Raw genomic sequence first — 27,608 nt, forward strand, 5'->3', positions numbered from 1 at the left:
AGATCATTATGTTTACTTTAAGAGGTTGGATGATGACAACTTCATTATTTTATGTTTATATGTTGATGATATGCTTGTAGCTAGGTCTAACATGGATCACATTAAGGGGTTAAAGGAACAGTTAGAACATTAATTTTCTATCAAGGATTTGGGGACCATAAAACAAATCCTTGGTATGAATATTCATAGAGATAGGAAGAACAAGAAATTGACATTATCTCAGGTTGATTATATTGTGAAGATGTTGCGATGTTTCTCTATGGAGAATGCTAAAGCTATTAGTAGACCTTTACCTAGTCATTTGAAGTTGACTAAGGAGATGTGTCCCAAGACACAAGAAGAGGAGGATAAGATGTCTAAGGTACCTTATGCTTTAGCTGTAGGAAGCTTCATGTATGCTATGGTATGTACTAGGCTAGATATTGCACATGTAGTGGGAGTTGTTAGCAGGTATATGAGTTATCGAAGAATTGAGCATTGGAATGCAATTAAATAGATTATCAAATATTTGAGAGGAACATCTAGTAAGTGTTTACATTTTGGGGGCTCTACCACTGATTTATAGGGCTATTTTGACTCATATTTGGTTAGGGATATTGATACCAAGTATAGTACTATGGGTTATGTATTTACTATTGGTGGGGCAACAATGAGTTGAGTTTCTTGATTACAAAAGATTAATTCTTTATCCACTACAGAGGTAGTGTATGTTGAGGCTATAGATGTAGCCAAGGAGATGATATGGCTTTAGTTCTTCATGGAAGAATTGGGACACCCACAAAGGGATAATTATTTGTTCATAGATAGCTAGAGTACCATTCATCTTGCAAAGAATTCAACTCTGCATTCAAAGACAAAACACATCCAACTGCAATAGCATTTCATTTAGTCAGTTTTGGATGATGGATAGTTAAAGCTAGAGAATATACATACAAATGATAATCCAACATATATGTTTGCAAAGGTAGTGATAAGGGAGAAGTTGAGCTCCTCTTAAGCTTTGGTTGGTCTTCTAGACTAAACATCATAAAAGAATAAAAGAGTCCAAGGTGGTTTGATATTCCAGTGGGAGCTATAGGTTTAGCAGTGCTATGATTAGTCTCCAAGTGGGAGGTTATTGTTGTGGAGTCTGATCAGTCTCCAAGTGGGAGATTTTTGGGATGTGGAGCCTAATTAGACTTGGAAGTTCACTCGAAATGGTTTGCTCCCCATATTATTTCTATGGGGGTTTGGGGGCAGTGCCCCCCAAGATGGGGTCAAGGGGCAACACCCCTACAGGGTCCTAGGGTAGTACCCTAGGTGTGCTCCTTGTTGCAGTACATGGTGGGGTTGAGGAACAACACCCCCGTAGGGGTTTTTCGGCCCTTATATTGTAAAAGGCACCGACTGCTATTTTTCCTATTGGATGACTTATTGTAGCCCTAACTTTTTAAGTGGAAAAAGCTTGTATAAAAAAGGCTTAGGGTTAGGGATTTCATAATGTAATGGTGATATTGTAGATTCTCGTGGTGGTATTGAGTTGTAAGGGATTGTAGATTGTAATTTTTAGATTATAATACTATTAGACTTGCTGTTGGTAGATGTAGCCCAAGGATTGGGTGAACCATGTTAAATCTTGGTGCCTTGTGTTCTCTTTTATTTGATATACTATTTTCTAGTATTGGTTATATTTACATGTAACTGTTATTTTTGTCTAAGGTTAATCCTTACAATGAAAACTCGCAATTCAAGTGCCTTGGATAGGTTACATTGTGAAAACTTAGCAATAGGCACCATGTGTACTTGGACCATACTATTATATATCAAATACCCATATTATTCCTCCATCCACTTACCCATATCCCCAAGGCATTCCAAAATCATACAATCAAAACACTTGTACCAAACACTATGCTTTAGGAAAATCCAAAAATATTGTAGTCTATCATGAGCCATATGTACTATAGTTCTACCGTGTATGATATTGTCCCAAATATTGACATGTACTATAAATAGATCCAAGTGTAACATATCATGTGTACTCTAGCAAAAACTCTATCTTACTATCCTTCGACTTCAAAATATGTACTTACAAATGCATCCCATACAATCTTCACCATCCCCTATACATAGCACCAATATATCCTCACCATCCCTTGTAAATAGCTCCTATACAATGCCATCCTTATAAATATCTGAGTTAGTTTCATTGTACATATTATCCTCAATAAAAATCACTAGTCATCAACTCATCAATTGTCAGTCCTTACTCATCATCATTAGTCAATTCCTATTATACATAGCCCATTCTCATGTCATCTCTCATTAGATCAAGTTCTCTAGCTCTTACCGCTCCTTGCTTTAGAAAGTCCTTATGTGTAATCCTCTATCACTAAACTATTGTCTTTAGAATTTATTGTTGTTATTAAATCTAGGTGCTAAGTGCTACCAATAAGTCCTTGCAAGATATATCTTTCCTCTTGTTAGACTTGGGTCTGTCAATATTTAGTCCTACTGATCTCTCTGGCACACAATTATTCTTTGTTGATTCACTACTTTCAATGTTGGATTTCAATTTTGGCTCTTGATTATCTTTTCCAAGCAATTTGGTTATCCCCTCCTTTAGGTCGTCACAATCATTCATACCATGGTGTGCTACAAATGGGAAAATCAGTGAGCAAGGTCTTGATCTATCTTTCAAATTTTTTCTTTTCTACTTGTGAGTCAATTGGGTATAACCCTTCTATATCCAAAAATATGATCATTTATGATTACATGGTGCACTTGGAAAATATCACTTGTTTGTAAAACATAGTGTCATTTCCACTCTAATGTCCATTAGGTTTTATGTCTGATGTTAAGGCAATCTTTGCATGTTTATTTTGAGTTAGTCCTATGCAAAACAACAACAAGGCCCTGATGTTCTTGGTAACCTTGGCCAACCCCCAATATTGCTATATTAAATTAAGTGCTCAATTATATCATGGCTATCTTTATTGAAAATTCCACACTCAAGATTCAAATGGATTCCATCTTATCCCCCCATTCATAAAAAGGAAACACCAAAAAGAGTTCATTTTTATCCTATCAACACCATTCTTATCATTATTCTATCCCTAGCCATCCTACATCCTTATCCTATCTTGAAACTTATCCAAAAATCCCACAAATCTTACAAAGTTTCCAAAATCTCACTCATTTATCCACCACATCTTAAGGGTTCAATTTAAAAAGAAAAATCCCTCATTTACCCCTCATATCCTCCATCCTATCTCACAATTTTGTCTAAATTTGTACAACTCATCTCCCCTTGTCTCGTACTCCCATAGTGAAAGTATGAGCCACTTTTAAATTTCTTTCATCATTTGTGTGTCCTCCATCTCACCCTAATTTTCTTACTTTTTGAGATTTCATCTAGTCTCATTTTCTCTCCTTGTTGCCTTCTCGAGGGGGCATCATACATTACAATCTTTTATCAAGATTGGGACAACCTAGTTGCTTTTAAAACTTCTTTGTGTCATCTATTATTTAAAAATGTATTTGAAATAGTGTTGTACCAACACTATATCGAAGAGGGAAAAAATGTAGACACCTAAATCTAATCACATAAATTCATAATAAAATTTAGTCATCTTCTAAAGCATATTTTAATTAAATATTTATTATTTATATATATTAGCACTATACCCTAATTAATTAATTAAATTAATTAATTAATTATAGCCTAATTAATAAATTAACAGACAACCATCAATCTAATCTATTAATAAAATCCCAATTCCTCTATTAAATAAAATAAATGTAAAACCCATTTAATTTTATCTCCAAAACCCCTCTCTATTTAATTAATTAAATCCCTCCACCCACAAGCTGACCCTTCAACTCAACAGTTACCCAAACTCAATTCATGCACCAAATATTCCTCTTTTAATTAAATAATTTATTTATTTAATTAAATATCATGCACTAAATATTTCTCTTTTAATTAAATAACTTATTTAATTAATCAAATCTCATGCACTAAATATTCCTCTTTTAATTAAATAATTCATTTATTTAATTAAATCTCATGTACCAATAATTCCTCTTTTAATTAAATTATTATCTATTTATTTAAATATCATGCATCAAATATTCCTCCTTTAATTAAATTATTTATTTATTTAATTAAAATCTCATGCACCAATAATTTCTCTTTTAATTAAATTATTTATTTATTTAATTAAGCTCACCCACCTACCTTTTTCTAACAAATCCATCCACCTCCCACATCATCCAATTAGCTGAGCCACCTCACCCACCATAACTGAACAAATCACCTCCTCTTTCATGTCTAAAATCTCTCTCCAAACCACTTGCATAAATTAAGGCATGATATGCTCCCTCTGACTCTAGCCCAAGTCCACTCTCATGCCACATCTCCCTCATCCATATATAAACATAGATGTCCATCTCCTCCACCTATCTTAGTAAACTAAAGCAAATCTCACACCTGACTTAGTTAACTATCCATCAGGAATTATTATCTCCTCCTCGCCTAATTGCATATAAATTGAACCCTTTGTTCCTCACAAATCATCCACCTTCTGGGAAAACTTATTAAACTATTTTGAGAGCTAATTACTTTTAAAAATGCTATTGGGCACTATTCATATTTACATACATGCATCCCCAATTCATCTATTGTTGAAGCATCAAACATCCTTTGTGGACACATCTGCACATCATGACTATATCGACACATCAAGGACACTACATGGAGACGTAGGTTCACACTTCTATTGTTTTTGGTTTCCTTCTGGTTAGTATTATTTTTTGCTTTGTTATTAGTTTATGGATGTTTGATTTCAATTTTATATCCTTAAGCACACTAATTCTAACACATAAATAATTTAATTAAATCTCATGCACTAAATATTCTTCTTTTAATTAAATAATTTATTTATTTAATTAAATCACATGCACTAAATATTCATCTTTTAATTAAATAGTTCATTTATTTAATTAAATCTCATGCACCAATAATTTTTTCTTTTAATTAAATAATTTATTTATTTAATCAAATCTCATGCACCAAATATTCCTCTTTTAATTAAATAATTCATTTATTTAGTTAAAATCACATGCACCAATAATTCCTCTTTTAATTAAATAATTTATTTATTTAATTAAGCTCACCCACCAATCTTTTGATAATAGTTCCATTCATCTCCCACATCATTGAGTCAACTAGGCCACCTCACCCACCTTAACTAAAACACATCACCTCCTCTTCCATGTCTAAATCCCTCTCTAGATCACTTGCATAAATTAAGGCATGATTTATTCCCTCTAACTCTAGCCCAAGTCCACTCTCATCTCACATCTCCCTCATCCATCTCTAAACACAGAAGCCCATCTCCTCCTCCTATTTCACTCAATAGAAGCCTATCTCACACCTCACTCAGTTAACTCTCCATTAGGAATTCTTATTGCCTCCTCACCTAATTGCCTATAAATTGAACCCTTTTCTCCTCACAAATCATCCACCTTCTAAGTAAACTTATTATACTATTTTGAGAGATAATTACTTTCAAAAATACTATTGGGTGCTATCCAAATTTCCATACATCCATTGTTGAAGCATTGAGCATCCTTTGAGCATACATTTGCACATTGTGACCACATCAACACATCAAGGAGGCTACACGAAGACATAGGTTCACACTACTACTATTTTTGGTTTCCTTCTAGTTAATCGTATTTGCTACTTTGTTATTAGTTTGTGGATGTTTGATTTTGATTTTATATCCTTAAGCACACTAATTATAATGCATACAACTACAACTAGATATCAGCTTAAATGAATTGGGAAAGACTAGTCTTTAATTCAATATTGGGAAAATAGAGTCAAGCTCACATGATCTTACTATTATCTAACTCATTGGAGACATCATACACACTATTATATACTAGATATGGAACTTAAAAATACAAAACTTAGCCTAAATGATTTTAACCCCAACCAAAGGATACCAATTAGACAAACATCACATTACATGCAATATTTGATAATTGAGAGCATATATCTATTTCAATCCATCAAACAGTAGTGTAAATCCAATAGGACAACATAGAATGCAAACAATTGAAAAACCAAGTATCCAAGTTAAGAATCAAGAGAAAGTGTCTTCATATTGTCTTAAAAATAAGGAAGTACAATAGAGCAACATCAATTGTATATACCTAGAAATTGCATAAATCTAAAGTCTTGATTTGTTTGTTCTATTTTATATAAAAAAATGTTCATCTATAAGAAAAACTATATCTATCTCCTATATATACTGAGTTCTTGGTACTCCTCATAAAAAAAAGGGGTACTACATAGCTACAAACCTTTTAAAAATATAACTATATTAACTAATTATAACCTACCATATAGATTATCATATTTTAATACATATAGAAAACTAAAACTTCTTGAAATATTTATTTGATGCTATTCGACTTGGTTAATGTCCCTCTGCTCATTAATTCCTATATCCATTGGTGTGGCTTTAGGAAAATCATATAGTCAGTAACCCATTTTGCAATCTATACATGTGATGACCATGTAAACTTGGACACTTATGGGATGAACATTTGCAGATCCAACCACTTCTTCCCAATGGAAACCCTTAGATGAATTTGAAATTTAGTGAATTTATTCTCTGGGGTGATTATCTTATCAAGTAAATTATGGAACTCATTCATTTGAAAATCCTTTTCTCCTTTAAATTGGTCCATGAATCTTTTTGGAAATATTGTAAGTTCATTCTTCAATCATTCTAAGTCTTTGATCCTTCATGTGGTGTCCTTGACAACATGTAGTATAGCCCAATGATCTATGGAAGTGACAGGTGCAAATTTCTACTCTAATTTTTGGCGTTCTTGAACAATGTATCCAAAATTATTAGATATTTCTTCTAGCATATCAACAATGAAATTTATCTATGAAGGAGCATCTAGATCTCTTTTTGTTACTTCATACAACTTGCTCAGTTCAAATCTAGATGGTCTCCACTTCCTTTCTAATTTTGACAGCACAACTTTATTCTATTTGAAAAAGTCCAACATATGATTAACATTATAAAAACCTACATATATTTCATCACACTTATCCAAAATAATATTTATCTTGAGATCAAGGACCTCTTCCAAGTTCTTGTAGATGCAGTCCTTATGTACATCTTATTTGTAATGTCCCCCACTTAGCCAGTTTGGAGGTATGTTGTCGTTAGCCCATTATTGTATGGTCCTGAGGGCTAACCAAGACTTCAAAAGGGATCTTGAGGTTATTTGGCCTAGTCAAATTTAATTACAGGCCAAATGGAGTTCGTTTGTTGGGTTGTCAGGAAGACTTACTATTTTTAGTAAGCCAATAGGGGGATGCAGTGCCTTCAATTTTTAGTGACAGGATGAGATGCGTTTTGTTGGGCTCCTTCTAATGAGCTATTATATGTGGGATTTTGAGTTTATTTGGTATATTATTTTAATGTTTGAAGTTACAACAGTAAAGTGACTATTTAAATTAAATATTATAATGTTTCATAAAGTCACTTTATAAAAATCAAGAGTCCCCCTTTTAAGTACATACATGGACTTTGTAAAAAGGAAAAAAGAAGTAATATTAAAAGTCATGTATTATCCCACATTAGCAAGACAGAAGCATGGAGCAAGTGAGGAAGGGATTAAAAGAAAGAGGATGACTCTCATTTATTCATGCTTGGAAATATCAAAGAAATTGAGAAATTTTCTGGAGATTATGTCTCAATAGTTTGGAGGACGAAATCCCTTCAAGCTAGAAATCTTGATGCCATTGAAAGATATGGTCTTAAGATTCAACAGGGTAGTAGTCTGAAAAAAGTAGATACGAAAAAGCAGCCCGAAAAAGTGGAACTGAAAAAGCAGGCCGAAAAAGCAGTCTGAAAAAGTGAAATCAAAAAAGCAGGCTGGAAAAGCAGTCCGAAAAAGCAGTTCGAAAAAGAAAATCAGAAAGGCAAAACAGAAGGGGTAGCATAGAAGGAAATTATTTCAGCCATCTAAAACCAAGTTCTTTTGTTAGTATTTTTTTTTAGGGTGTTACAAGCTTTCAGCTGTAAGTGTGCATTATACCAGCATTATCATTTTGTAATCCATGTAAATGCCAAAGTCTTGGCCATATTCCATGAGCATTGTAATTTTCATTGCAATTAAGAAGATAATAGTTGCTGGTGTCATTTAAGCAATTTAATATCATTATTTATCAGATAGTTAGTTTGCACACCAACTGTTTGTTAAAATGCCAATTGGTTGTAGGTGTTCATTTCTCATGCTTAGATCATATATATGCACTAAATATTGTCAAAAATAGTAGCACACTCATGTTAGGTCATTGTGTAGTCCATTGTAGTCTTCTAGCACAAGATTTTCATTGATGCAAATTGTTAAAAAAGTCATTTGAAGCTAGCTGAAATACTATATCAGTCATATGTCCCTTGCATGTGAATTGTTTGATGAAATTCCTTCAGCTTTCATTAGCATTTTTTTGAGGGCAGATTTGAGGAGGGTTATTACAGTGGTATTAGAGCTATAAGTCCTACCATCTTGTGGAGGTCTTATAGGGAATTTGGAACAACCAAATAGAGGGGAAAGTGTTTGACGAAATGTCAAAACACTAAAATCAAAGCATTTATGTTTGAGCATGCGACAGGGGCCTTATAATTTCCGCAATACCAGAACAAGACAAAATAGGATTATAGACCTGCAGAGCAAATAGTCTAGTTCATCCATGCAGGTGGACATAGAATCCAGTCATACAGACACAGTGGAGATATTCTTTGATCAAGGCGGCAATATGGGAGACAGGAATGCTCGGGATCCTGGAGAGGAAAGATTCTTACAGTTATTAGAGACCTTGGCACAGGGACAACAATTAGTAGAACAGAGGGCACAGGAACAAAATTAGAGAATGGAGCTTATGATGCAGATGATGGCTCGTCAAATGGGGTTGAATGCTAACATGGGTGGAGGAAATAATCAGAATGGTAATAATCAAAATGGTAACAATCAGAATGGGAACAATCAGGATGAGACACATAATGGAGGGGAACAAGTTGGGAACAATTTCGGTCATGCACCCCAACAAGCTAGGGCAGTGAGTTCCAGGCCCATGACTCCCACATTTCCTCCTAGAGCCCCAGAGCAGCCCGTACCAGAGCCCCAAATCACTGATATACATGACCAGATGAGAAGAGATTGGGAAGCTGGAGGTCCAAATTTTACTGCTACAATTACCTTTAGGGAGTATATGGATGTGCGGATGAAACATATGCCATGTGGACATGACAGGAACCAGAGCTATGAGCTACGGAAGAAAGTAGGGAAACTTCAGTTACCATATTATGATGGCTCGGGGAAGTCTATAGAAAGAGCTTGGGTTCAAAAGCTTGATACATACTTTCAATTGAACCCTATGCCTGAGGAAGAAGCTATTAAGTATGCAGCAATTCATCTGGATGGGTTAGCACACAAGTGGTGGCATCATGGTATGGTCACTATGGGTCATGCACACATTACCTCATATGTGGAGTTTACGGAGAGACTGATTGAACGTTTTGAAAGGAAGGATTCAGAACTACATTTCAAGGAGTTAGCTTAGCTTAAACAATGGGGATCATTGGAAACATACATTTTAGAATTTCAGAAACTTGCAGTATTAGTAATAGATGTATCTGAACGGAGGATACTGGTTCTATTTATGGATGGGTTAGCTGATACATTGAGAGGGTGGATTAAAGCTCTCAACCCTCCCACTTTGTAGGAAGCCATTAAGAAAGCTCGTGACATGGATTCCTCTTCAGCTTCTAAAAATAAATTCCAGGCAAAGAGTTTCCCTTCGAGGAAAGATAAGGACAACAAACCTTCTTGTAGAGAGGGTCAGCCACCTAAGGAGGAAAGTAAGAGGTTGGACAATGAGACACTTAATGATCTCAAGAAGAAGAAGCTTTTTTTTCATTGTAGGGAGCCTTGGGATTTGTCACATAAGTGTCCATTGAAAGAAAAAGCCAAGCAGATGGATTACTTTTCAATCGAAGAGTCAGTGGATGGAGATTCAGAATAGTCATCAGAATCAGATGGAGATGATAATTCTTCACATGAGGAAGCACACAGTGATAGCATGATAGCTTAGTTGTCCAGTATATAGGAGGCCATCACTATCAGAGTTAGGGGAACTTTGGATGGACAAAGATTTGTGGCACTCATTGATACAGGGGCAACACATAACTTCATTGATGAAAAGTTTGTGACATGTAGAGGGCTACATATAGAAGAGCATAGGGGATTTAAGGTGATGGTTGCCGACAGCTTCAAAATCTACTTTACCAAGAAAATTTCCAACTTGCAGCTTCGTTTGGGAGATTATGACATGGTGGGAGATTTCTTTGTTGTCAACATTGGTGACCAGGATATGGTGCTTGGGATGAATTGGATGAAATCTCTAGAAGAGTTTACATTTAACCTCCAAAAAATGGAAATGAGGTTTGAGGCAAATGGTAAGAAGATAGTACTCAGAGGTTTGACAGATGGGAGACTGCGAGTGGTGTCACTCAAGCGGATGTAGAGTTTCTTCAGACACGACCAAGTGCAGTGGACAGAAGAGTTCAGAGTAATGCCTAAGGTGACAGAGCAACATAAATAGGAGTATCCCCTTGATGTACAAAAAATAATAACCAAACATACTAAGGTGTTTGGTGAGATACCTCCAAGGAGACCCCCAGATAGGGGAATTGAGCATGTTATTGAGTTAGAGGAAGGGGCTAAGCCAGTCATCATCACACCCTACCGCCATCCAAAGAGATATAAAGATGAAATAGAAAAGGCAATCAAGGAGTTGATTGACATGGGGCACATACGACCAAGCAAGAGTCCTTTCACTTCTTCAGTAGTATTGGTGAAGAAGAAGGATGGTACAATGAGGATGTGCATTGATTATAGGGATCTAAACAAGAAGACAATCAAGAACCGATACCCTATTCCATGCATTGATGAGCTTATTGATGAATTGCACGGTGCCTGCTACTTCTCTAAGATTGATTTGAGATCCGGCTACCACCAAATACGGGTTAGAGAGGTGGATGTGGAGAAGACAGCTTTTAGATGCCACTATGGACATTTTGAGTTCTTAGTCATGCCCTTTGGGTTGACTAATGCCCCGCCACTTTCCAGTCCTATATGAATAGAGTATTCAGAGATCAGTTGAGGAAGTTTGTGTTGATTTTTTTGATGATATACTAATATACAACCGTACTTGGGAGGAACATTTGAAGCATATTGATGCAGTGCTCAGCATTCTAGAGAGGGAGTCATTATATGCCAAGATGAGTAAATGCGAGTTCGGGATGACAGAGTTGCTCTATATAGGTCATATTATTAGTGTAAGAAGTTTTCAGGTTGACCCAGACAAGATCAAGGCCATTCTGGATTGGCCACTACCGAGGAACACTTCGCAACTCAACGGATTTCTTGGGCTTTGTGGGTTCTACTACAGATTTGTGAAGGGATTTTCATAGACAGTAGCACCACTTACAGATTTGACACAGAGGGAAAGTTTCAAGTGGTCAGAGAAGGCTTAGGATTGTTTTGACAGGTTCAAGGAGCTGATAACTACATGCCCTATTTTAGCCATTCTAGATTTCACCATGCCTTTTGAGCTGCAGTGTGATGCCTCAGGAGAGGGCATAGGAGCTGTCCTCATGCATGACAAACATCCCATCGCATATGAGAGCAATAAATTATGAGGTGTTGAGAGAACTTACAACATCTATGACAAAGAAATGTTAGCAATCATGCACGCGCTAGCTAAGTTCAGAAAATACTTAGTAGGGAGCCAATTCATAGTAAAAACAGATCATAACAGCTTGAAACATTTCCTTGGATAGAAGGATCTCAATGACAGGCAATAGAAATGGGTGAGTAAGTTACAGGCTTATGATTTTGACATAGTCTATGTCAAAGGGAAGAAAAATATCGTCGTAGATGCTTTATCCAGAAGGCCTCATTTGCTTGCTATTGAGATAGTCATGGACGATTGGAGAGAGTTGATCTTGGAAGAGTATGCCAAGGATAGTTGGGCATCTAGTGTTATTGAAGGAACTATTCAGGATAGTCGATACACTGTTGTAAATGATTTGATCATCTACAAGGAAAGGATTTATTTAGTACCTGGGTCTGCTATGAAGCAGAAGATTTTGAGGGAATTTCATGATTCACCATTGGCAGGACATCCCAAATTCTTTAAGACATATCAGCAAGTGAGAGAGTGCTTCACTTGGAAAGGACTCAAAATAGAGGTGCTTCAGTTTGTTAGGGAGTGCCCAGTATGTCAGCAAAATAAACAGGAACATTCCTTTCTAGGTGGTTTACTACAGCCCCTACCCATACTAGAGAAGAAGTGGGATAGCATTTCCATGGATTTCATTACAGGCCTCCCCAAGGTACAGGATCGGGATTGTATTTTTGTTGTGGTAGACAGATTGACAAAATTTGCACATTTCTTTGCGATTTTGTCCACATATTCAATAGTACAGATAGTAGAGCTATTCTTTCGAGAGGTATTTAGATTACATGGGATGCCACGGAACATAGTTAGCAACAGGGATAGTAGGTTTATGAGCCACTTTTGGTAGGAGTTGTTCAGGTTGTGTGGAGCAAAGCTAACTCCGAGTACCAGTTACCACCCCCAAATTGATGGGCAGACAGAGATAGTGAATAAATGGGTTGAGGGGTACCTTCAAAACTACATTGCAGGAGAGCAGAAGGCTTGGGTGAAGTGGTTGCATCTAGGGGTCAAATGTCCCCTTTCATGGCACTGTACAGGTATGATGCTCCTAATTTTCTGGATTTGTTATTTGGGGACAGTAGGGTGCCTAAGGCCAAGGATATATTGCAGGAGTGTTAGGACATTATGCGATCCTTGAAGGAAAATTTGCAAAGGGCACAAAATCAGCATAAGAAATATGCTGATCAGCACAGGGTTGAGAGATCTTTCGAGGTAGGAGACATGGTGTACCTCATGTTACAGCCGTATAGACAGTCCTCTCTCAAGAGGAGTGGAGTAGAGAAAGTGAAACCACACTACTATGGACCATTCAAAGTAATCAGGAGAGTGGGTGAGGTAGCTTATGAGTTGGAGTTGCTTACACATAGTAAAGTACATAATGTGTTCCATGTGTCACGCCTTAAGAAGGCATTGGGGCATAGTGTGGTGCCTTTAGTAGTATTGCCACCTCTCGATGATGAGGGAAAACTTATCTTGATTCCTAAGGCTATACTTGACTCCAGGGATAGGGTGCTTCGCAGGCAGACTATCAGGGAGTACCTAGTAAAGTGGAGCAACCTACCAGTTGAGGATGCAACATGGGAGGCAGAGGAGATTATTTAGCATCCTGAGTTGAGATTTCTTGGGGATGAGCAATTTCAAGAGGGGCAGACTGTAATGTCCTCCACTTAGCCAGTTTGGAGGTATGTTGTCGTTAGCCCATTCTTGTATGGTCCCGAGGGCTAACCAGGACTTCAAAAGGGATCCTGAGGTTATTTGGCCTAGTCAAATTTAATTACAGGCCAAACGGAGTTCGTTTGTTGGGTTGTCAGGAAGACTTACTATTTTTAGTAAGCCAATAGGGGGATGCAGTGCCTTCAATTTTTAGTGACAAGATGAGATGCATTTTGTTGGCCTCTTTCTAATGAGCTATTATATGTGGGATTTCAAGTTTATTTGGTATATTATTTTAATGTTTGAAGTTACAACGGTAAAGTGACTATTTAAATTAAATATTATAATGTTTCATAAAGTCACTTTATAAAAATCAAGAGTCCCCCTTTTGAGTACATACATGGACTTTGTAAAAAGGAAAAAAGAAGTAATATTAAAAGTCATGTATTATCCTAGATTGGCAAGACGGAAGCATGGAGCAAGTGAGGAAGGGATTAAAAGAAAGAGGATAGCTCTCATTTATTCATGCTTGGAAATATCAAAGAAATTGAGAAATTTTCTGGAGATTATGTCTCAATAGTTTGGAGGAAAAAATCCCTTCAAGCTGGAAATCTTGACGCCATTGAAAGATATGGTCTTAAGATTCAACAGGGTAGCAGTTTGAAAAAAGCAGATACGAAAAAGCAACCCGAAAAAGCGAAACCGAAAAAGCAAGCCGAAAAAGCAGTCCGAAAAAGCGAAACCGAAAAAGCAAGCCGAAAAAGCAGTTCGAAAAAGCAAATCAGAAAGGCAAAATAGAAGGGGCAGCATAGAAGGAAATTATTTCAGCCATCTAAAACCAGGTTCTTTTGTTAGTATTGTTTTTTAGGGTGTTACAAGCTTTCGGCTGTAAGTGTGCATTATACTAGCATTATCATTTTGTAATTCATGTAAATGCCAAAGTCTTGGCCATATTCCATGAGCATTGTAATTTTCATTGCAATTAAGAAGATAATAGTTGCTGGTGTCATTTAAGCAATTTAATATCATTATTTACCAGCTAGTTAGTTTGCACACCAACTGTTTGTTAAAATGCCAGTTGGTTATAGGTGTTCATTTCTCATGCTTAGATCATATATATGCACTGAATATTGTCAAAATTAGTAGCACACTCGTGTTAGGTCATTGTGTAGTCCATTGTAGTCTTCTAGCACAAGATTTTCATTGATGCAAATTGTTAAAAAAATCATTTGAAGCCAGCTGAAATACAATATCAGTCATATGTCCCTTGCATGTGAATTGTTTGATGAAATTCCTTGAGCTTTCATCAGCATTTTTTTGAGGGCAGATTTGAGGAGGGTGAGTCTTTGATCCTTCATGTGGTGTCCTTGACAACATGTAGTATAGTCCAATGATCTATGGAAGTGACAGGTGCAAATTTCTACTCTAATTTTTGGTGTTCTTGAACAATGTATCCAAAATTATTAGATATTGCTTCTATCATATCAACAATGAAATTTATCTATGAAGGAGCATGTAGATCTCTTTTTGTTACTTCATACAACTTTCTCAGTTCAAATCTAGATGGTCTCCACTTCCTTTCTAATTTTGACAGCACAACTTTATTCTGTTTGAAAAAGTCCGACATATGATTAACATTATAAAAACCTACATATATTTCATCACACTTATCCAAAATAATATTTATCTTGAGATCAAGGACCTCTTCCAAGTTCTTGTAGATGTAGTCCTTATGTACATCTTATTGCTTTGATTCCTCAGGTTTCTTTTCATCTGGTGTGATGGTAGGAGAAGCTTGGTGGACTACAATGGCATTATGTATAGTAGTAGCCTTTAACTCACTCAATTCTTTTTCCAATCTCCTTGTTTTCATATGTATTTTATTCATTTTAGTCTCCCTCATCTGTAACTCTACAATTCTCTCTTGCATATTTTTCACTTAGTATTTAGTGTATCTAGGCAAGTTGAAAGGATAATGAATGTTTGATTGAGAACTCTAGTGGCTTCTTTATGTGGTTGTTACATATAGCCATGTGAATCTTAGGAATGCATTGACCTATCACCTTGAATGGTTTACTGATGTTCATGTTGGTAGTTTAACTAATTATTTAATTGCACATTTATCTATTTTTTCAATGATTTATTTTTAGCAAAAAAAATGTTTTTCTTTAGATAATGTACCTTGTTCCCTAAGGGTTCTTTGGGTGGATGAAGGTGATATCCCTTTGATTGAGAGCCTAAGGAGATTGATGCAATTCAATTCATTTAGTAGGGATGTTCTTGTAATGGCCTAAAGTTTCACCCTTGTGTTTATTTCCATTTATCATCACCCTCTCCTTAGCTTAAGACTCAAAATCTACATCATCTGCCTTCTTATGCTTGCAACATCTTCTCATTCTTTATTTCATAATTGTGATGACATGACTTAGACATCACAAGGTACATGCATGACATGGAGTTACCCATATGACACACTCACATTTGTGAATTTATAGACATACATTTATCATTAAGGTATAATGAACTACCAACCTACAATTGTAATGTTTGATTCAATTGTCCATCAACATGATATTTGACTCTACATGCATTTTAAATTTTAGTTTGACCTTCATTTGGATATCTCTTTCATTGTTTTAGCTTCTTGGTTATTTCATCTCACATTTTTGGCTCTACATCTCTTGGTCATCCGCTCTCACAAATTCAATACAATTTTTTGAGACAAGATCTTTCTTTTGGAAACCTTAATTCTCACCCACACATTTTTTTCTCATCTCATGGTGTCGAGGGAAGTCTTTTAACTCTCTTAATTTGTGTCTTTTGAGAATATCGATATCTTCTTTGCTATTCCCTTCACATCTATCAATGTACCTTATACCAAAAATTATCTATCACCATTGTGTCTATTTGGCTATTGTGGAGATGAAAATACTAGAGTAGGGGTTTGACCAAGATAGGTCTCCAAAAAAATAATCCCAACACTTTTTTTTATTTCTAAGTGTGCAGGTTTCTTGGAGGAGTGAGCTCAACTTGCCTACTTCATCAAACTAGGAACCTAGTGTCATTCCTCCTTTCTATTTTCCTTTCTATCACTGTATTTATAACATAAAAGTAATCTTTGTTATTATGTTATTTCAATATTTTCCAATTAGTACTTTCATTTAATATTTATTAACTTCATTTACTTTATGGGATTATTCTTTATACTCTATCCATATGGGACATTAGCACCCATGTTTTAGTCTTTTACTAACATTGGATCTTTCATGACCTCCGTCTAAATCTAGGGAGTGAGCTTGTAGAGATCAACACATTTCTATTGTAATTAGCTCTTTTTCAGTCTATAATCTAAACATTTTTTCATCTAGCATATTTGATTTATTCATTTTATCTCTAATAAGTATTTTCTTAATTAAAATTACTTGTCTTTAATACACTTTAAGTTAATTAAATAACACCAAACCCCTCTTCAATAAACAAAAAACATTTGACCCCCTAGTTCTACGTCATAGTTAAAAGAGGTGGTGTTGGGGAAGGTTTCTCTAAATACCCATAAAACATCTCCAACTCCCACATTTCACATTGTTCCACATATCTCCATAATCTTCCATCAAATATTTCACAAGCTAACTCACCTATCAATACAACCATATATCAGTTGTTGCAAAATATAATATCATCATCACAAAAAAGTTAGCCAACATAAACCAAACTCAATCACAAGCAACTAACCCATCATATTGCATAAGAAGTTTGCTACCATTTTTCTTTCATGCGACTCACATCCCTTTAACATATGGAGATACCTTATATATATATATATATATATATATATATACCTTCTCTATTAATTAAATATTAAAGATACATATCCATTATCATTTTTGTTTCATGAGACTCCCATCCCACAACATATGGAGATACCTTATATATATTGATGAATACACCTTCTTTATAAATTAAATATTTAAGATACATATCCACAAAAAAAGGGTTGGGGGATACAATATCATCTTGCAAGTTCACTCGACACATGGCTAGATAAAACAACTATTCATCAAGAAAATATTAACGGTGTAAAAAGAAAGCCCTTAGGCCACAAGAACAATGCCACTTGAAGGAGGGTCTTTATCATTAGAAACCCTAAAGTTTGTGGTGTTGGTAGATGGCTCAAGGGGAGCCCAACCATGATTAGGGGTGGAAACAACATCATCTTTTTCTTTTTCTCCCTTCGACCTAGGTGGAGAGATAGCTAAGTCTAGCCAAGGGAAAGCCCATTTAGGGTCTCTACACATAGAAGGCTAGCTTACATTAGGAGTACTAGGAGGAGCCATTGGGGACCAACCTGAACCCGTCCTTCATTGAGGCGAGGTCAAGTGGTAGCGACCATTGAAACTACCATTGAGAGATTAACAAGAAGGCTGTTACCTGGGAGTATGTGAGCAACATGCTAAACTGTTCTGGCCTCTCTGGTGTCTATGTGGAGGAGTATGATCACCAGATTAGGTATCTAGCAGTACCTGAGCGACTGTACAAGGGGCATTACCCCAATGAGCTAAAATCTCCTGCACATGAGCAACCTCCAAAACCACCTTATCTGTCTGTACTTGATTCTAAATTATGAAATTATTACAAATACATGCTTTATCATACATAGCAACATGTATATCAAGAATTCTATGAGAGAATAGAACAACATTGCGGTCTTTCCATTTAGTAAACAAAATCTCCATTTTGAAAGCATGCCATATATGGGAATACTTAAAAGGGAGTCTGGTTGAATCTCCCAGCACAACCATATGCAAGGTAAAGGCCTCTGGATGGAAAGGCTTAAAAAATCATGAATCTAGAGCTAGTAATTCAGGGCTTGCTTGCAAAACCAAAAAATATGTAGGAAGCTTTTTGGATGGCCACACAATGGATATCTAAGGTCTGGGACACCTAGATGTTGGAGTTGAGGGCCCAAAAACAACCCTTGGAAAAGGAGACACTAGGAAAAATGAGTTATTTTTGGCTCCATGATAGCTTGCCAAATAGTGACAAATCTAAGATTCTAAGTCTTGTGAGAGGACTGCAAATGCCAATGCTGGTTGAGAGTTTCAACCATCGAAAGGTGGGGAACCAACCACCAATAACCCAACTTGGGTTTGTAACTGGTCAAAGGAGTGGTGGGATACACTTCTAGTCCTTCCACCATTTGTGAGATGAATGAATACCAAGCTTGTGCAACATATGGGGAGGCACCGCAAAAACTAGAAGATCAACTATCTGTCAATCTAGACAGATATACTTGAACTACACCTATAGGTCCTCCCATGAGCGAAGGCTCATTGTAACTTTGGAAAAGAGATTTTTGGGTGTCTTGATTCCCCTTCTAAATAAGTGTAGCATGCTAGCTCCTTGAATTTTAGCCAGTAGAACACCTTGAACAAAAAACAGAGGAGACCACCACAAGTTCTGATGGTTCATAGAGAGTCCATCTCTGAACCCATTGCTTGCCCAACGAAGCCAAGGCTTGATGGCTTCCTAGGCTTTCCAAATACTTTTAGCAACAAAAGTGCCCTAAATTTGCACTGGTTCAGTGGCCACAAGAACGGTTTGAAAGCAAATCCCCTTCCAGGTTGGCCGGTTAACCAAAAAGCTTGAAGAAATTAAGTATCGCAACAAAATTTTGTAGGCCTCATCACTAGTGAGAGCTTGAATGACCCACTTGGCACGAAGGGCAATCCATTGCTTGCGAGTGGAAAACAGTCCAAGACCACCAGAATACCTTATATTTTGAAAAATAGAATGGAAAGGTGATCCTAATAGTCATGTATTGATATTTACTAATTCATGTAATGATTTCATTCTTTAGTATTTCAATCTTGCAAAATGTTTCCTTAGATAGAATTTATTTATTTAATTTTCGGTTGGTTTTCCCTTTTTCTTTATTATTTAATTAACAACTTTTTGTGATTAGTGAGATAATCTTTGTAACATTTTCAAAATAATATTGGGTCTATAACGTGACAATAATGATTTAGTGCATTGTAAACAAGGTGTGAAAGAGAAACTGGATTATTTATTGCTAGATATATCAGACTTCATCAAAACAATTTGTAGTCTTTACCTAGTGTTAAAATTTAAAGAGCTTTCACTGGCAGTTTACAACCATATATTAGAGATAGGATTATGTTTGAATAAATTTGTTATCTTTCAGACAATTATGCACACCACTTGATGATTATCAACTTTTAGTTAGCCAATATAAAGGCTCTTAATCTAAGATTTTAGTTGAAAAATTAAAAGAGGTTCCTCAAAATTACAAAGGTTTTAAAAAACAAAACAAGAACTTCATTAAGATAAAAACTTATTATTTGACTAATTTTCTTCATCATAAGCTATAGCTACAACACCTCAATAACTCAAAAAAACTGTCACTCAATTAATATATACATTGGTTTGCTATTGGATATTTTTCTTCATTAAGGAATCACATTATGTTTTTGTTATTATATTTATTTTTTAACTCAAAAACATTGTTTCCAAGCTAATATAGCCATTGGTTTGCTTTTTATTCTATTTCTCCATCATACTAATAGATTCAAAATAAATCATTCTAATGATCTTTTAGTTTACATTTTAAATAGCTCATTATCCCATCTAAATGCATCAAACAATAATAGAGATTATTTTGAAAGGTATTTTGAAAATAATTAGTTAGTCACTATATCTACTTAATTAGGCGCATTACTCTAACTATTCTAAACCAACATAAAGGCATGAAGTGGCAACTAAGATAAGGGTGCACTTTGAAGTTCATATATTTTTGTTAAAGTAGGTATAACCCTCATCAAATGTATATTGTGGCACCTAAAGAAATCCCTTTAGTTGAATAGGGCTAGAAATAATAATTGTACGATTTCTTCACTAAGTTTGACACTCTTGACATTTGGGAAGATTTTCAACTTTAGTGATTTGTGACTAACATTTAGATTCCCAAAAGAAGGAAATGAAAAAATAAATCAAACACACATGCATATGACACATATATAATAAAACAAACCTTTCCAAGCTTCACGCTCTTAAAAAAAAATTAATTCTCATATTCAAGGCAGAAGCAAATACAATACGACATGAAGCCTCCTATCCAAGCAAAAAAGAAAAACTAATAGATTAGGTTACTAGTAAGTTCTTATCTACTTTTCCACCAATATTTTATATTCAAAAAAATTATTAAGTATATTGAATACAAACTTAAGCATTCAGTATTTTAACATATAGAATATATTTATATAAAAAGAAAACATTATACAAACATCCAAACACAAGAACCTAGACAAATTCATGTTATCATACATGTTGATGGTATTTTTATGGGGGAGAATCATAGGATTACTTGGGATATAATTCAGTGTTTATGTGTTGCATTCATGATAATTTGTCATTAATGTCAACATACATCTTATTCTGTGAAGATTACCAGAGTTACAATTGTTTGGTGTGGTCAATAGTCAACGACTTGGGTTGTACGCTCCTAGAAATATGATTAGAGATGCTTATAGATGCTACAATTAAGTAAGAAGACATAAATATGGAGATATGACAGATACACGATGTTTTCTAAAGGTAGCTTTCAGAGAGAGTTTTTGGAAAGTGGTTACTAGTAAACTCATTATAATCTTTTAACAAAGATGTATTCTGATTAAGAGAGCTTAGAGGAAGGTCAGAGACATGTTGAAGATGCTATGTTCCCAATGGAAAAAATAGATGTTCATTATGTGAGGTTTAGTGAAGACTATTTAGAAGATGTTTCCTGTGAGATGACTATTACAAATATCTATGAGAAAGAGTATAATTGTAATGTATTGTGTTTAATGTAATATCTTAAGGATGTCCTATATTCAATTGTAAATTAGAAAAGCCTCGGGGTGACTCAATATTTGTTTTAGGACTTGGTATAAAGGAAATATTGTTTCCTTGGTTGTAATCATCAATGAGATCACTTTGTTGGATATACGAACTTGGATGCAAATTTGTAATTGATCATAGTAGAGAACTTATTGTGGGATTCAAAGGAACTATATTGATGAAGGAGTTGTTGTTTAGTCAGTTCAAAGATCTTGGATATGTTTATTTGGAAGATTGTCTAGTGAAGACTACTTTTGAGGCTCTTTGGACAGTGTGTTCAATTGTTCTCCTTTCAACTCTTAACAGGGTTGGTACAATTCTTAATAGGGTTGGTACATCTCCTAACAGGGTTGGAATTTGCTAACAGGGACTCATCTATACATATTATATTTTATTGACTCCTAACAAGGTCTATCCTTTCCCAAGGAACTTTTATATCAGTACATCATTTTGTGGGCATCATTCCCACCAGGTTTTTTCCTCTGATTAGGGGTTTCCATAATTAGCATATTTCGTGTTATTGTGCATGGTTATTGTTCCATTTGTTGCATCTATTGCTTACATGTTTTAGAATTAATAAAGTTATTGAGAATTAATAACAATTCAATGTATAGACTCCATTCAATGTATGTAATGCTATACAATATTCTTAGAAAAAATGCACAACTTTAACTTTTTGTTTTGATAAGACCTAAAAAAATTGAAGTAATACTCTTCATTGTAATGTCTTGTTGCACCTCTAGTGGAATTCTAAATGTTATTTCAAGACACATTTCTTAAAAGGCATCTTTGTTGTGAGTTATTTCTTTATTAATGTTCATATTTTAAATTAAAATTTTGAAATATTTATATAAAGAACTAAAACAAGCATATGTTCATAAAATCTAAGAGTTGAATGTACTACCACATTAAATACTCATATAAATACTAAGTACTCTCCATATAGAAGAAACATAACTTCTTTATAAGACAAGTAACACCACTCCACATCTATAAGAAAACCATACTACAACATTTTTACAAAATCTTACTAATCCCATCTTCATAATCCATCTCCACACTACTGTAAATATGCCCGAGAATTAGATGATTTATGTTTTTACAAGCCTGGCATTCTATATAGAAAATAGCATTAGCTCACTAAGAAAATGTCAGGCAATCATAATATATTGACAAGGTGCTAAGCTTGGAATAATGTGACGCAGGTTTCAAGCCGAATAATCTTTGGCCGGTGCAAATCTGAGCTTGTGTGGACCTCACGTAGGTACTCCACCAATTGTCACTTGTCACTTGTCACTTGGTCACTATAATGCTATAGTAACATTTGTTTGCGAGCGTGCTTAAAAACAGTAGTAAAATCAGAGTGGCGAACAATACAAGATAAAAGATAAACAACATCCATCCGCTCTGGCATGAATCATGCATTAGCCATTACTTACAAAATCTCTACCAATCAAAAATATATATTTAATGGGCGGGATATGACCACAGAAAATGAAGAGCTCTGCAGAATTTCTACGCAAAAGTTAATGTACAAATCTATTAATCCCGTGAACTCCAACTATCAAAATAGGATACAGCGGAGGACAGAAGTTCAGATCCTCCTAAGAAAATTTTGGGTTCATCAGTTGGAAAAAACTTGCAGGCACAAAAAATGTCCCACTGTAGGCCCTTCTCTTCAGGAGAGCCCTCTTTCAGTCTCGATAACAAAAGTTTTGATGTTTTTTTGAGCTTTGGCGGCCCTGACACCCGCCATGGATTTGTGAGAAGACTGTACCGTGCTCTGCTTGAACAAGGCATTCAGACTTTCTTGGATCAGGAATGCTTGGAAAGGGGCGACCATATTCCTACCACTTTGGAAAGAGGAATTAAGGAAAGCAGGATCTGCATTCCTATTTTGTCTAAAAGATTTCCGGAGTCAAAATGGTGCTTGAAAGAAGTGTCGTTGATGGTTAAATCTGGTGTTAGAATTTGTCCCCTGTTTTATGACGTTTTGCCTAATGTTCTTAGGTGCAGAGAGGGCAGTGATTATGCAGAGCATTTCAAGAAGCATGAAAGCCAGAAAGGAATATCTGCCGAGTTAATTGTTGAGTACAAAAGCGCATTGGAAAGTGTTTCCAATCTCTGCGGTTGGTGTTTCAATCAGTTTAACAGGTAAGATTCCATCTCACTGTGTTTTTGTCCTGTGGGGTTTTTCATATAATTGCAATGCTTTAATTTCAATTTTTGGCCTCTTTTAGTAATATCAATTCATGCTTTGTTTCAGCGACTTGGATTTGATCAGGGAAGTTGTGATGGATGTTAAAAAGAGCTTACATTCAAAGAACCCATACAAAGCGTATCTTGACATTCCAAAATGCTTTGGTTTGAACTTGCCCGCGGAGCATCTCAGGGGTGTTATAAACGGACTGTTTCTTGTGAAGAAGAAGATGGTGAAGGTGGGTTTACATGGTATGTGTGGGATTGGTAAAACCACCTTGGCAAAGATTGTTTGCAATGGACTTCCTTTTTCACAGTTCCAAGCGTTTTCTTTTGTTCTAAGTGTGGGAGAAAGATGTCAAGAGGCAAATGGGCTTGTAAAGCTTCAGACCCAGATGCTCAGAGATGTCATGTCAGAGTTCAGAAGCGAAGTGGGTCATGTTGATGAAGGAAAGGGTCGTCTAGAACACTGTCTCAGGGATAAGAAAGCTCTGCTTCTCCTGGATGATATTGAGAGTTCTGAGCAGGTCGAAGCTCTTGTGGGAAATTACAAGGGTTTCGGAGAAGGCAGCTGTGTGATCATTACATCGCGGGATGAACAAATCTTAAAAGTGGCTAATGTTGATCTAGTCTACGAGGTACGTAGGCTCTCTCACAAACATGCCATGGAGTTGTTTAATTTTCACGCGTTTCCCTATTCATGCAGCTCTCCAGATGATCAGGAGCTGCAAACTCTGAGCAGTGACATTGTGAGGGCCTGTGAAGGCCTTCCCCTTGCCCTCCAAACCTTTGGGAGGCTCCTGGTTGGTGAAAAGGATAAAGAAGTATGGGAAGAAATGGTGGGAAAGATAAGTTGTGAGCGTAGTCTCCAAAAGAAACTCAGAGTTTCCTATGACAGCCTTGATTCTTCAGAAAAGGAGATGTTTCTAGATATTGCTTGTTTTTTCACATGGCGAAAGAAAGAGATTGTTTTGATCTTTTGGGAAGGGCTGATTCCGAGTCCCCATACATCTCTTAGAAATCTTTTGCAAAAGTCCTTGGTGAGCTTGGGCCCTTGTAACGAGTTTCTCATGCATCGCTGCTTCCAGGATTTGGGAACAAGTATATCAAATGAAATGCATACAGAGGCCCGTAAACGCACAAGATTATTTGATGAGGATGATGCATACCGTGTTTTACGGAGACCCAGTGTACGGAATTCCTTGTAAACCTCATTCTGTTTTTGAAGTTTCACTGGACTGTTTTCTGTTTGAGCCTTAGACAGCATTTAGAATAGGGAACTGTATTTTTTTTAATATATTCTACTGGATCCGCAGGAAAAGGCCAAGCTTGTGCGTTGTTTTATGTACGAGCCCAAGCAGCCGATGACATTGAGGGCTGAAATGTTCAAATCACTGTACAACTTGCAGTTTCTGCGGCTCACAGATGTTTCCATACAAGGGCACTTTTCTGGGGAGTTCTTCATGGATTTGAGATGGTTAAGCCTGAGAAATTATTCATCAAAACGGCTGCCCCAAGGAATGAACTTGCAAAATCTTGTTATTTTGGAAGTGACCCATAGCCAGATCACTCATCTATGGGATGAAACAGTAGAAGAATATCCAACTGTAAGCAGTACATGTTTTCTTTTTCCAACTTTGAATTCTGATAGATAATTGGAAGTTACAGCACAATGGTAATCTGTGAGCTTCTGATTTGCTAAGTCTTAGATTGAGTCTATTTGAATTTAAAACATAATAATAATTAATATGGATCGTGATATTTGAACAGACGAAGCCTGGGAATCTGAAGGTGCTTATTTTGAGGGGATGTGAATCTCTGAAGAGCCTTCCTGCTACATTAAGCTATACCCCATTACAGATGTTGGACCTGCACAATTGTCATTCATTGAGCAGCCTGCCCAATACGGTGAAAAGCTGGACAAGCTTAGTTAATCTGGACTTGGGAGGATGCAGTGTTTCTTCTTTGCCCGAAGATTTTGGCGAACTTCCTAATCTGCACGAACTGAATCTTTCTTATTGCCCCCATCTTTTTAAACTTCCCGATAGCTTTGGGAAATTGAGTCAGCTGGAAAGACTAGAAATTCAGCACGATGATAATCTTAAAAATCTACCCGACAGCATTGGCGGCCTGAAATCTTTGGCTTATCTAGACGTCAGCTATTGTCATTCACTTTGCGGCCTGCCCAACTCAATGGGAAGCTTGGACAACTTAATCTGTCTTGAAATGGAAGGATGCGGCGTTCCTTGTCTGCCGGAAGACTGCTGCAATCTTGCAAATCTGCAGGAGCTGAATCTTTCGTTCTGTCGACATCTGTCCCAACTTCCCTCTGCTTTTGGGAACCTGAGTCAACTGGTAATACTAGAAATTCACCACATTCCCGGGCTTATGGAGCTGCCCAAAAACCTTGGCTCGTTACAGCAGGTAATCGGCACTAATGCTAAATCAAATTTAACTATTCAACATCTAAATCTTAATTATGTGATGTTTAAACAATGGGCAGATAAGCACGCTCAATCTGGTGGGCTGCAACGCTATCTCATGTGGGTCCCTAGAAAGCTGCTTGTATGGTCTTCCTTCTCTCGAATATGTTTTAGCAGGCGGGCCCGGCTTCTCATCACATCAATTGCAAGTATTTTATGATTCCTTCAAGGTGGGTTTTCTTCTTGTCAATGTCAGAGATGTCGACTAGGCAACTTGTTGATGTCGAATCTAACGTGGCCAATTTTGTTTTGATTTTGCTCAGGACTTCTCTTTCAGCAAAACTCGTCTTCTAGATAATATTCCAGCCACCCCTACAAATTGGGTGCATGGGAAGGGAGGTGGAAAGAGCGGGTGTGAAAAAAAGTGCATCGATTATTGCACGGGTGGGAATAAAGTTGAGTACTGTGCAGGATACAGTGTTTGTAGTTTAGTCTGCTCTGGGCAGAATGTGAACTTGGGTACTATTGACAGGTTAAGTTACAAAGTTGAGAGGGATGATAGATCACTTAAATGTTCACTGAACTCTCAGAACTTGAGCATAGGTGTTGGGGATTACTTTGAGGTGCGCCTTGTGAGAGTCGAGGCAAATTTGGATTTTGCATGGTTGAAGAGGGGGAATAAAGTGAGTGTGAATGCGAGGTCTGATTATGATAATTGGGAGGCCTCTTTTAAATTTCTATTGTACGAAGCAACATTGACCCTGGAAGAGCATGATAAGGCAACATTGACCCCGGAAGAGCATGATAAGGCTCCGACAATGATCACTTTTGTGATGTAAAACAATGCAACATCGAAAAAGGAACTATAGTGACCGTGTACTAATTTTTATTATTAATGTAGATTATGATAATTGGAAGGCCTCTTTTAAATTTCTATTGTACCAAGCAACATTGACCCCAAACGAGCATGATAAGGCTCCCACAACGTTCACTTTTGTGATGTAAAACAACGCAACATCGAAAAAGGAACTATAGTGACTATGTACTAATGTTTATTATTAATGTAGATTATTAATTATTAAGTCCATAGGCTTATTATGGGAGCTTTTGTTCCCAAAAATTTACTATTTTGCTGGAAATGTTGTAAGACCTCTTTTGGATTGATTTTCCAATGAGATATTGATAAAAATATTTTTTTATAATTTCAAAAATGAAATTTTGTTCTTCTCAATCTTAGTTTTAATGTCTTGGTAAGTTTCTATTTTCATTTCTTGTAGATCTCGTAGTTCCTAGAATCACATCTATTTTCTATTATATATGTTTGTTCATTCAATTTCATTTATATTTTGAACATGTAAAAAGTATTGTAAATTACTATTAATCACTTCAATTTGATATTCATGAAATGTAGAATAGGCACCATAAAATATCAACAATTTTGTTTTTCTTACAATAGACAATAGTGCACTAATATAATTTTTTTTTGAATTTTAATTAATTTAATTTAAAAAATAATTATTATTACTTTTATATTTGATAGAAGATTAATATAAATATAAAATTACTCACATATTTTTAAAGAAAAATAATTTTAAAATTGTGTAACAAATGCTTTTTATTTT

General features: G+C 35.9%; 1 protein-coding gene across 1 annotated transcript; it reads left to right on the plus strand.

The window, feature by feature from the left end:
- Window positions 1-22,744: 22,744 nt before the first annotated feature.
- LOC149570904 (disease resistance protein Roq1-like) lies at window positions 22,745-27,073 on the plus strand. The gene is made up of 6 exons (XM_089812466.1): window positions 22,745-23,518; window positions 23,631-24,753; window positions 24,880-25,170; window positions 25,334-25,987; window positions 26,067-26,216; window positions 26,310-27,073. The coding sequence occupies exons 1-6, from the start codon at window positions 23,019-23,021 to the stop codon at window positions 26,823-26,825; spliced, it is 3,234 nt and encodes a 1,077-aa protein (XP_089668592.1). The 5' UTR covers window positions 22,745-23,018; the 3' UTR covers window positions 26,826-27,073.
- The last annotated feature ends 535 nt before the right edge of the window (window positions 27,074-27,608 follow it).

This window comes from Cupressus sempervirens, chromosome 2 (genome assembly GCF_028749045.1).
Source record: "Cupressus sempervirens isolate cs-2001-9-10 chromosome 2, ASM2874904v1, whole genome shotgun sequence".
Classification (NCBI taxonomy): domain Eukaryota; kingdom Viridiplantae; phylum Streptophyta; class Pinopsida; order Cupressales; family Cupressaceae; genus Cupressus; species Cupressus sempervirens.

Coding starts and splice junctions, on each gene's coding strand:
- LOC149570904 (XM_089812466.1), top strand. CDS start 23,019: ATGTCCCACTGTAGGCCCTTCTCTTCAGGAGAGCCCTCTTTCAGTCTC. Junction 23,519..23,630: donor TGTTTCAATCAGTTTAACAG/GTAAGATTCCAT, acceptor GCTTTGTTTCAG/CGACTTGGATTTGATCAGGG. Junction 24,754..24,879: donor GTGTTTTACGGAGACCCAGT/GTACGGAATTCC, acceptor CTGGATCCGCAG/GAAAAGGCCAAGCTTGTGCG.